Source organism: Phycodurus eques, chromosome 11 (assembly GCF_024500275.1).
Source record: "Phycodurus eques isolate BA_2022a chromosome 11, UOR_Pequ_1.1, whole genome shotgun sequence".
Classification (NCBI taxonomy): Eukaryota; Metazoa; Chordata; class Actinopteri; order Syngnathiformes; family Syngnathidae; genus Phycodurus; species Phycodurus eques.
Genome location: NC_084535.1, coordinates 21876928 through 21889633, shown reverse-complemented (window position 1 = coordinate 21889633; position 12706 = coordinate 21876928). Strand labels below are relative to the sequence as shown.

General features: G+C 42.4%; 1 protein-coding gene across 1 annotated transcript in view; it reads left to right on the top strand.

Annotated features, from left to right (window-relative positions):
- ttc7a (tetratricopeptide repeat domain 7A) overlaps positions 1 to 10644 on the top strand; it is a 46933-nt gene extending 36289 nt beyond the window's left edge. The window contains 1 exon segment of the mRNA XM_061690006.1: positions 10161 to 10644. Within this exon segment, the coding sequence (XP_061545990.1) occupies positions 10161 to 10379 (219 nt within the window). The 3' untranslated portion in view covers positions 10380 to 10644.
- Positions 10645 to 12706: the final 2062 nt, after the last annotated feature.

Below are 12706 nucleotides of genomic sequence, written 5' to 3'. Positions count from 1 at the left end.
ATTTCCTCGAAACCGTCCAGAAGTCCTTTTCCATGGCCTCACCGAACTCCTCCCACACCCGGGTTTTTGCCTCAGCGACCACCAAAGCTGTGTTCCACTTGGCAAGCTCTTACCTGTCAGCTACCTCTGGAGTCCCACAAGCCAAAAAGGCCTGATAGGACAGCCTGACAACATTCCTTACCGCTGGTGTCCACCAACGGTTTCGGGGTTTGCCGCCTCGACACGTACCGACCACCTTACAGCCACACCTCCGGTCCGCTGCCTCAACAAACAATGGAGAAGTGGAACCACTCAGGCTCAATGTCCCCCGCCTCCCTCGGGACGTGCTCAAAGTTCTGCCGGAGGTGGGAGTTGGAACTCCTTCTGTCAGGGGACTCTACCAGACGTAGCCAAGTTATGCCAACAGATCCTCACAATACGCTTGGGTCTGCGAGGTCGGACTAGCATCTTCAACCACCATCGAAGCCAACACACCACCAGGTGGTGATCAGTTGACAGTTCCATCCCTCTCTTCATCCAAGTGACGGAGACATGCGGCCGCAAGTTAGATGACCCAACCAAAAACTCGGTCATCGAACTACGGCCTAGGTTGTCCTAGTGCCAAATGCACATGTGGATATCCTTATGTCTGAACATGGTGTTAGTTATGGACAATCCTTGACGAGCAGAGAAGTCCAATAACAGAACACCGCTCGGGTTCTGATCGAGGGGACCGTTCCTCCCAATCACTCTCTTCCAGGTTTCACTCTCATTGCCCATGTAAGCGTTAAAATCCCCCAGAAAAACAAGGGAGTCCCCAGTAAGGGGCATTCTCCAGCATCCCCTCCAAAGTCTCCAAAAAGGGTGGGTACTCTGAACTGCTGTTTGGTGCATAGGCACAAACAACAGTCAGGACCCGTCCCCCGACCCAAAGGCAGAGGTAGGCTACCCTCTAATCCACTGGTGTGAACCCTAACGTACAGGCACCGAGACGTGGGGCAATCAGTATGCCTACACCTGCTCGGCACCTCTTAATGTGGTCAACTCCAGAGTGGAACAGAATCCAACCCCTCTCAAGAATTTCTCGACCTCACACACCAGCTCAGGATCTTTGCCTGCCAGAGAGATGACGTTCCACGTCCCTAGAGCCAGTTTCTTTAGCCAGGGATCGGACAGCTAAGGTCCCTGCCTTCGGCCGCCAACCAGCTCACATTTCACCTGATCCCTTTGACCCACTTCCACAGATGGTGAGCCCATGGGAAGGGTAACCGGATCATTTTTCCAAATCATTAGTGAAATACAAGAAAATGTATACATACTTATTTGACAAACAATTTTTGCAATCTTCTGTCCCACTGTCTACACACACGGACCGAGTTGTCTGTTAAAGTCTATTAAAGAAAGAAAATCTGACTCCAAAAATTAAGAAAACAATCAACAACATAGAAGAGAATGCAGTACCCACATTAAAAGTAGCAACGTGACAAGATTTGCCAAAAATGACTGTCTGTCTGGTTGGAACGGCCAATTTAACCTGGGTACCTGAATTTTGAAAATCGATGTATGGGTTCTGGAGGAATTTAGTTTTTGTTGTTGGAAAAAATGGCCTTTTCGGGGATTGTTTTTGTTTGATATCACCTATAGAAAATGTGGTCAAAAAACACCTTCAAATTCGAGTAAAACAGTTTAACTTGATTATTTCTCAACATACTGTATCTCCTGGGCCGTTTCATTTCGGCTGCTACTCGGGGAAGCCCTTCTCCGATTGGCTGACAAGTTTTAGTTCAAAATATCCACCCATCAATCGTACTGGTCGAAATTCAGAGAGGTTGATGACATCACTTGCCGTATAAACTCAACTTAACTAGCTCATTATTGGTGAGAAGAGCAGTGTGGGAAGTCAAATAGGTCATGTACCTTTGTCATCAAGTATTTTTCATCCATCCATTTTCCAATCCGCTTATCCTCACAAGGGTCGCGGGAGTGCTGTAGCCTATCCCAGCTATCTTCCGGCAGGAGGCGGGGTACACCCTAAACTGGTTGCCAGCCAATCGCAGGGCACATTTAAACAAACAACCATTCGCACTTACATTAACACCTACAGATAATTTAGTCTTCAATCAACCTACCATGCATGTTTTGGGGATGTGGGAGGAAACCGGAGTGCCCGGAGAAAACCCATGCAGGCACGGGGAGAACATGCAAACTCCACACAGGCGGGGCCGGGATTTTAACCGGAACTGTGAGGCAGACGCTCTAACCAGTCGTCCACCATTCCGCCTTGTTTAGTATTTTCCAGAATTTGCCCCTTCCCGACCGAGCATGTCAGACAAACGCCTGTTCTTACCTCTTAATCTTATCCTATAAGAGTTTCCTTACACTGTGCCTGCGTGGGTTTTCTCCGGGTATTCCGGTTTCCTCCCAAATCCCAAAAACATGCATGGTAGGTTAATGGAAGACTCTTAATTGCCCGTAGGTGTGAATCTGAGTATGGTTGTTTATCTATGTGTGCCCTGCGATTGGCTGGTGACCAGTTCAGGGTGTACCCCGCCTCTCACCCAGAGTCAGCTGCGATAGATGCCAAAACACCCGCAATCCTAGTGAGAATAAGCGGTATGGCTGGATGGATTTTCCTTAGGTCTGATGTGTGTTAGAGAGGATTCGTCCTGATTTTTGGGTCCGAAAAAAGGTCGGGGCCGACAATCTTAATTAATTAACTTGTTCAATATTTACGACCAAAACTATTCATGTGTGTGGGGAAAACCGACTTCTCCTGAGTCATGACGCGGCGAATTGTGACGTGAAACAGAATATAGCCAATTAAGAAACGCCCTGACTCAACAAAAGGAAAAGACCGTAAATAAAAACAAGCATGTCTTACTCGATGTTGTTTTTTTTGGGATAAAAGTGGATTCCCCAGACTGGGAATATTTATTAAGACAACGCCATTTTACAAGCCTCCCGGCTCTGGTAACCTTGGGGAACGAGATTTCAAGATCAGCGGTACAACAGAATCTTTGTGTGTGGTGTTGTGTTGAGATAATCGGAGCACACCACACACAACACAACCAAAACTGTTAACTGCCAGATTTTGTATCTTCATGTGTGGAGTCTAAAGCAAATACAAAATCTTTTAAGATTTGAAAAATCCTTGTGTGTGTATTAACCCTAAGATGAACATCCATGTTTGTAGGACTTCCAAATTAAAAAAAAAAAAAAAAAAAAGGTAATCAATCTGGAAAAAACTGCAGATTAAATACACGTACACTGAAAAAAAAACACAGTCAAAAAAAAGAAAAAAAATATATAATAAATTTTCTATTAGTATTTTTAAAATAGTGAGTTACTTTTCAGTCACTTTGTATATCTACCGTACATATTAGCACCAGCCATGACCACATTGTCTATGCAGTGACCAGATAGTGACTCACAGCACTGGTCAGCTGCTGGTATTTTTGGATCGATGAGGGTGTGGTAGTGACGAAAACTGGGGAGTGTTTTGGGCCGGTGCGTGCATGTGCGCATGTATGCGTGTGTGTGTGTGTGTGTGTCTGTGTGTGTGTGTGCGTTCCTGTAAGAGTTTTAGTTTTAAGAGCTTGAAGCAGCCCATAGGCTGACGGAAGCATATTTTCAGTTTGCATGCCATGTCAGCCTTGATGAATTCATGTCTGTTATGCACCTGGTTGACGTCTGTTGAATGTGACACGACTTTGTATGTTCTGATGGTATAGCTGATCCTAACACATAGCCCAGCTCTACAACTTGCGGTGGCATGAAATGAATCTGACCCACTCCCAACATCCTCCACATTTCATTTCCCTGTGTGAATAGTAGCACCTGCTCTGAGTCAGCCACACGCTCTACTTTGCTGCCTCTCCTACAGAAGCAGATTCATACACATGCATGCAAAATCTCAAGGATGGGGACTTGTGCTCATTGAATTAATTTTATCCCAATTATCAAATGCTCCCATCTTCCTCTCTATTCCTCTCCCTGTGCTTGGCGGTGGTTGTCAGCTGATTGGATCATGCGAATACATTATTTATAACACTACTTGCCAATTTTATGGGATTGCCTAGCAACCTGGGAAATATATTCTATTGAGTAAGTCCTCTGATGAGCAGAGAGGAGCCAGTAGAAGAGATTCAGAGAGAAAAATGAATCAGGGGCACAAACACTATGGTAACTGGGAGCTGGCTGTTACCTTTGTTGCCACGTACAGCTCATTCAGTTGCTTGGCATTCGTCTGCCCTTTTCATTATTCAGTTTAGCTAAACTTTAGCTTTTCCTTTTTTCCATTGCCTTGTTTGCTTACATGCACATCCTCAACTCCACTCTCTTTCCATGCTTTCTTTTTGTCCATCACCCTCTCCACAATGAATTACCTTTTAGTTATTTCTCCACCCTCAGATTGTGGCTATGCAAATGTGTAGATGTTAAGATGTCTTTTACAAGGTGATAGGAAGAAAGGTGGAAATGTGCTTTGAAATGCAGGGACCAATTGTTGAAGTACACAAACACACGCAGTCCACAAACAGTAACTTGCAGTACACACTGTACAGGACAGTGTATGAAAGAATGATCAATAACCAGGGCCCGGCCAATATGGATTTTTTAGACTGATGCTGATTCCAATATTTGGCAGAAAAAGATTACAATAACCAAATCATTGGCTTATAAGTATACAAAATATATAATTAATAAAATAACATATTTTATTCTCTTAACGCTTAACGTGGGGATCATCCGATATAGCTGATTGTCCGTTACATTGAAGCAATTTTTTGTGGCCATATTCACCCATATTACTGTACAGTACATTATTGTTTTGTTTTTTCTTTCGTGGCCTAAAACACCCAGTACAGTACAAAGTTGTTGTCAATAAATATTTTAAAAAGCCTGAAAATGTTTGAAAGTTTCACATTTCATCTGAACTTAGCACTCCGGCGTGCTTGGTCATAGTGACATTGTTGACGTACAGTACTCATCATAGGCGAGTCGCTTTCATGAGCCGCAAGGACTTAGTGTGCTTCCTAGTTCCAAATTAATTGCTAAAGGTGAACGGCTTGACATAAAATCTGTTACTGGACCAAAAATAGCATGTTCTAGACTCAAAAGATATTTTTTTTTGCATTCCTCAGAGCCATGCCGTTCTCTCTCGCTCTATGCTCAATAGACAATAGAAATGGCCGCTCGTCAATGCGCCGCATTCAACACGGCCGCCACGTAGGCACGGCATGTCTTTTGGAATTGGATCCAGTCATACTGTATATCTAGGACCTGGAAATATGTCAGACCCATTCTCTGCCTGTATTGCACCACAGCTCCAGAAAACAACAGTGGCCAATTCTGGCACTAACAGACTTTTGTCGAGTGCTTTTTAAGTGACAAATGGGAACTATTTTTGGACACATTGTTCAGTCCCGATGGTCGGTTTTATCCGATATCCGTTATATCGGGGTTTGTTTTATCGAGGTTCCACGGTAGTTCCTTTTTTCCCAGTTTCAACTGACAGGGAGATTGATAGAACAGTCAGTTCTGATGCAGGGGAATGGCAATGGTAAGGATCTGAACTACAGACCTAAATGGGCTAAATAACTGGGTCAGACCAAGTCCCAAATGACAAGTCTTGTGAGGGTTTTCCAGTATAAACTGGTTATTATCTTCTGAAAATGATTCATGATGACTGATAACTAGTGAACTGACAGGTGTCTCGTGGGTGCCAGAGGGAGCAAGGATGATCTGGGAAATCTTCTGCAGGAAAAGCAGTACATTGATCCAGTGGTCTGTGCTATGTTATGACAGGTGCAAAGTGTTGCTAATAGGAGTCGAACCGATTAGTTGACAAGTAACAATAATAATAACAATACATTTGATTTCTATAGCACCTTTCCTGACACATGAGAACACTTTACAAATAAAAAAACAAAAGGGCTTGAGCTTTTATTGTGGGAGCGGGTGTCAATACCGCGATCAACCACAGAGACGGGACGCCGGCAGATAGTCCCCGCCGGGAGCCTCGTTGGCTGTTGAGGGAATGGCGATGAAGTCCATAGCCCTCCACCAAGACCATGATCCCCGTAGAAGGAGGCGTCCGTTAGCCAAGTCTGAGGAGCCGCACGGATGCCCATGGTAGCGCCACAACCTGGGGTGGTGACCATGGCAGAATGAAAGGGGGGAGGTTGAGCAGGATCCAACACAGCGTGGCAGATGACAGATGCTGCGCGAGATAGCCAGCCAACAAGCTAACTAGAAAGATGCCAGTTGGACCCAGTCATAGAGGATTTACGGCACCAAGACAGGTGTAAACGCCACCTTTGGCCATGGTATGGTGATGGATCCTGGTTAAAGTCAACTTTACTACGCTGCATCGACATTTAAAGCCAGAGGTTGACTAATTTGGCATGCATATTTGCCATCTCGACTTCCAATTAGCCAGATAGAAAGGAATTTCAACTCGCCCTTCTGCTGCCATTCCGTGGAGCAGTGAAATGTCCAGCCAACAAGGCGACACAGTCTTCAAACATACAGTATGTCCCAGAGTCTGAAAATAAGGTGGTTGTGGATGAGGATGTTGGTTAGGCTTTCATCTCTATCTTCAGCTAGTTGGATAGCTACTAGTTTTAAAAGATTCATACCAGCGGTATGACGGTACTGGAAGAGGAATGAGGTCAGTGATGCGAGGTCAAGCTCGAGCTTTATCGCCACAATTATAGGTGCAATAATGCACGGGCATCAACTTTATGCCAACGTGAACTTTATGCGTCAAACATGCACCAACATCACAACGCTTGTGACACCCACAGTGCAATAACACAAGGGTGTGGAAATAGTTACTACAACTACATGCAGCGTAATGGAGAATTGTACTTTTAATCATTTGTTTGAATGAATTCTATGCCGGTCTGTCAGAATGTCTTTATGTGAAACTGGTCAATGAAGCAAATAAGGCTAGGAACCAATTTTCTGTGCTAAAAAAAATATATATATATATATATATATATATATATATATGTGTGTGTGTGTGTGTGTGTGTGTGTGTGTGTGTGTGTGCATGCGGCACGGTGGGCGACTGGTTAGCACATCTGCCTCACTAGTTCTGTTGGGTTGTGTTTGTGCAATATTCCAATTTGATCGACGACCTGAAACATTTCAGTGTGACAAAAATAGGCACAGGGCAAATACATTTCAAAGTTTGGATCGCTGTAGTTGAATGCATTCTGTCAAACTAGATGGATTAATACAGGTGTACAGTACATAAAGTCTAACTATACAGGAAGTGAAATACTGTCTTGGGGCACACATTTTTCATTTCAACTTATTTAATAAGGAATTACTTCATAGACATCTGCATTCTGTTTGGCTTGAATCTGCACTTCAGGGTTGTTCATTTGCATTGTGGAAGATATCAGGTTCCATCCAAGAAGTAGAAACTAATTCCTTCCATGACAATTAATTCCATAACAAAACACAACCAGGACTGTCTGTTTGTTGAATTTAGATATTTATTGTCCCCAGGAATGTAAATATGCTTAAATAGTGTGTATTTTTTGAGCTGCTTTTCCAAATGTTACTTAAAAGAGGGATGGAAAGACTAGCCACTCAGCATCGCTGAGCTCACTTCACTTGTGCTTTTACGAGACACAAACCTGCACCGCCAAGCTCGATGCGATTTACTGAGGTAAAACTGGAGACAGATGGCTTGTAGCAGTTCAAGCAAAACCAACTGATACCAGTTTTATTTTCTCTGATGCCAGAACCAAGCAGTCCCAATGTTCTTCATCTCAGTTTTCTTGCAATCTGTTCTCTGTCCAATAAGCTGCCCAGTTTTATTGGGCCATTTTTGGAGCTGTAAATATTATTTTCCCATGACATCTGCCCTGTTCATCACTCTCTAGAGATTCTCCTTCACTCTCTTAAATGTAGTGTACCAATTTGGTAGATACTTCTGGTTAGTGGTTTTGTTTTCTGACTGTAAGATGAGAACAATATACACAAGTCTCATTTTTGAGGACATTTTTTATTAATCACCAACCACAGTGCTTTAGGTTAATCTAAAATCCTAATAAACCTTAAACAAGAATGTTTAAGAATTTAAAAGAGTTTAAGAATGTAAAAGTGAGGTTTAGGCTTTCATAGGAGAATATCAATATGTGGCAACTATTGGTGTGCAGAATTATTACGCAACTAGATGAAAAACACATTATCCCATCTCTCTTTTTTATTTTCATTCAAGTGGGAATTATACACAAACAACTAAAAACTTTCCAATAAAAATTTATATATATATATATATATATATATATATATATATATATATATATAAAAGTGAGCAATATAGCCACCCTCCTTTTCAACAACAGTGATAAGCCTTCCATCCATGGCTTCTGTCAGTTTCTTGATTTGTAGTCGATCAAGTTTTTGTGCAGCAGAAACCTCAGCTTCCCGGACATTGTCCTGAGATGTGTACTGTTTTCCTTCACTGTATATCTCCTGTTTAAGAACTGTCCTAAAGTTCTCAATTGGGTTCAGGTCAGAGGGGAGAAAATGCAAACTCCACACAGCCGCGGCTGGATTTGAACACGGGTCTTCAGAACTGTGAGGCAGACGTGCTAACCAGTCAGGGTATCTCACTGGTCACTATTGCTGCCAGTGACATGTTTGTGAGTTCTATGACCACATTAAACTAAGTTGAGTAATTGCAAATCCATATATCCATACCAGACGCCTTAAACATGATGTGTACAAAAAAATATGTGCTATCTTTATGTCAATATACTTTACTAACGTTTTCTTTGGGAGCTTTCTTGCTGCCATCCTCTTCTCTTGGCGCAAACAAAGTAAACAGCTCTGGTCTTGTGACAAGTTACAGTACACACGCGACACTGCACACATTTCATTGAGACCCTTCAATATTTCAATATCTGCTGGAAATGCATTGATAGATCATTCTGTAACATTTTTATAGCCTTAGAAATGAAAAATGTTTTCTCCGGTCACTGTTGGGACCGGTGGGATTAAATATTAACCAAGCAGATTTAAAGGCAAACTACTGTTGAGTTGAGTTCACTGCCACCATATAGCATATCTCATATCTCAAACAACAGCCAAACGACTGTTCATATCTCGAAAAAATGTGAAGTCAGGTATTTCGTATCTCAAGGTTCCACTGTACTGGTTGCCAGCCAATGGCAGGGGAATTAGTTTGAATACATGATTAAAGTGGTCGCCTTAAACAGCCTTTTTTTTAATTTCTAATTTGTTGACACCCTGAGGAGACGTGTCAGAATGAAAGGCAATATCACACTCTGGAGCAATTGAAGCTTTGATGCTTTACTTCAAGATTTCTCTGCAGTCCTCGCATGGGAAGCTAAGTGGCATCTCTCCAGCAACTATTTTTTCATTCTCTGCAGGTCTCAAACTGTCCGATTTCCAAGCCAACCGCCTTGTAGAGTGCTACACTTGTTCTTTTTTTAAATGAACTTTAAGGTTGTTCTTCAGCATTATATGAGGGATGAAATGCAAAAATGGTGAATGATGATTATTTTTGGGGGTTTATTTGTTGTTGTTGTTTTTAGGTTACTTAGGTTAAAAATTACTACTTTTGAATGACTGCCTGTAGATATCCAATGAATGGAGCTTGGAAACATGAATGCAATTGTTTTTACAGTATTTGTGGCTTGGACATTTAGATGTACCAACAGGCCTATATATTAACCAGTCATAACATGATGACCACTTTCACAACACAGTGATATCCAATACAAGTGCTGTATGAAATATTCTCCCTTTGCAAAGATAATAAAGCTCAGTTAGGAGTGACACGGTCAGAGATTTATCAATAAATTCATCCGTGCAGTTTAGAGTGGTGTAAAACTGCATTAAATCCTAAAGGGTAACGTGTCTAATTTTTGTTTTAGCTATGAGTAACCAAAAGATTAGAAACAGGTCTGGGTATGATGCAGTACAGTTCTACACCACTGAAATCTGCACCCACAATTATAAGCAGACTTTGTTTATGAATGGATACAACTTTAATTGTATCTTTCAAAATTTAGCACGGTTTTTGTAAAGGCAGAATATATGATAAAGTTCTTGCATTGGACATCATCTTGTGCAAGTGGTCATAATGTTGTTGTTTATATAAAATATGTAGTATAATTTTACAATTATTTGTGCAGGGCCGGCTGCTGGTGAAAACAGGGCGTGCGAACCTCGGGGAGAAGGTCCTACGAGATGCAGTTCAGGTCCACAGCACGTCACACGAAGCCTGGAGTGGACTGGGAGAGGCGCTACAGTTTCTGGGATCCAGTCAGGCCCCCGACTGCTTCCTCACAGCTCTGGAGCTGGAAGCTTCCTGTCCCGTCCGACCTTTCACGATCATCCCCAGGGAGCTTTGAGGAGCCTCGACCACAGTGTAGGTTTGGCTCAACCAACTCGACTGACAGATTCTACACTGGTGCAGACATAGACATTCGGGTGGACATCAAGGCTTCTTGTTTACATTGTAAGACCAAAACATTGATACAAAAGATAACATTTTAATTCGTTGTTAATAAGTTATTCCCTTAAAAAAATGTAGCTTTCTACAGTACCGTATACAGTATATTCATGGAGTTTACTACTGACATCTCAAAAACATTCCATTATTCCAGATATACATGGAGGAGGTATATTTACAATTTGAGACTAGCATTTGAAGTCATCCCTATGGGGGTAGCATCAATGTAGCAAATTATGTCTGCAGACGTATAGGGCTGGCCGATTAATCCAAATGTAATTGTGATTTCAATTTTGGCTTCTCATGATCAGAATAACATTATAACTGAAGAAAAATGATTAATGTGCCGAATGGCGCATTGTGCGCGTGCAAGTTCCTGTGTTGTGAAAGCACCCTGAATGCGCCCATGTTGCTTGCAGCAAGCCTGTGACGTTTGTTATTTTGCCTTCCCTGAGTGTGCTTTTAGCTGTTTGACTCCCCAGTTGGAGTTTACTCTTAATCTAAACACACAACAAAAATAATTACACATATTGTACATTTAAATACAACACATACTTTTTTTGAGAAACATTGCCAGCTTCATGCTAAAACTCAATGGAAAACCTATTGACCAGCTAGCAAAAATTTGCCTTAAAGGTCACGGGAGTGATTTACCTTCAAATAATGAATAATCATGCAGAAACACCGTAGTAACACATACAGACAGGTAATATAGCAATTCCTACTGGCATATATTCTTTCTAATCTGTAAAAAAAACATGTTAGATTAATGAAGTTCAGTTGCAACTTTCTGTTGCTACTCTTTTTTTTATCTTTTCTGGTTGTTCTTTTAAGTACTTAAAGTTTAGTATTGGTAGTTGAATGTAAACTAAGTTTTGAAATCAATAAATAATTGCATTGTTTAATTGTGATTTCAATATCTATCAAAATAATTGTGAAATAATCACAATTATTTTCCATAAATGGGGGGCACAAGCCAGTGCAAACTGTAGGCCGATCCCAAGCTCAGATAAATGCAGAGGGTTGCGTCAGGAAGGGCATCCATCTTAAAACTTTGCCAAACAAATATGAGCGTTCCTCCAAATAATTCCATACCGGATCGGTCGTGGCCCGGGTTAACAACGTCCGCCACCAGTGCCGTCAACCTGCAGGGCGCCGGTGCAAATTCAGCTACTGTGGGTCGAAGTCGAAGAAGAGGTGGAAAGCGGGTTCTTTGGCAGAAAGAAAAGAGGAAGCACAGAGCCTAGAACTGAATGTGGGGGCTTTGAATGTTGGGACTATGACAGGATATTGGGATTTGGTTGACATGATGATGAGGAGAAAGGTTGATATATTGTGTGTCCAGGAGACCAGCTGGAAAGGCAGTAAGGCGAGACGTTTAGGGGCAGGGTTTAAATTATTTTACCATGGTGTAGGTGGGAAGAGAAATGGAGTCGGGGTTATTTTAAAAGAAGAGTTGGCTAAGAATGTCTTGGAGGTGAAAAGAGTATCAGATTGAGTGATGAGGCTGAAACTTGAAATTGAGGGTGTTATGTATTATGTGATTAGTGGCTATGCCCCACAGGTAGGATGTGACCTAGAGGTGAAAGAGAAATTCTGGAAGGAGCAAGACGAAGTAGTTCTGAGCATCCCAGACAGAGAGAGAGTCGTGATTGGTGCAGATTGTAATGGACATGTTGGTGAAGGAAATAGGGGTGATGAAGAAGTGATGGGTAAGTACGGCATCCAGGAAAAGAACTTGGCGGGACAGATGGTGGTAGACTTTGCAAAAAGGATGCAAATGGCTGTAGTGAACACTTTTTCCAGAAGATGCAGGAACATAGGGTGACCTACAAGAGTGGAGGTAGAAGCACGCAGGCGGATTACATCTTGTGCAGACGATGTAATCTGAAGGAAGTTACTGACTGTAAAGTAGTGGTAGGGGAGAGTGTGACCAGACAGCATAGGATGGTGGTGTGTAAGATGACTCTGGTGGTGGGGAGGAAGATTAGGAAGACAAAGCCAGCGCAGAGAACCATGTGGTGGAAGCTGAGACAGGACGAGTGTTGTGCAGCTTTTCGGGAAGAGGTGAGACAGGCTCTCGGTGGACAGGAGGAGCTTCCAGAAGACTGGACCACTGCAGCCAAGGTGATCAGAGAGGCAGGCAGGAGAGTACTTGGTGTATCTTCTGGCAGGAAAAGAGAGGAGACTTGGTGGTGGAACCTCACAGTACAGGAAATCATACAA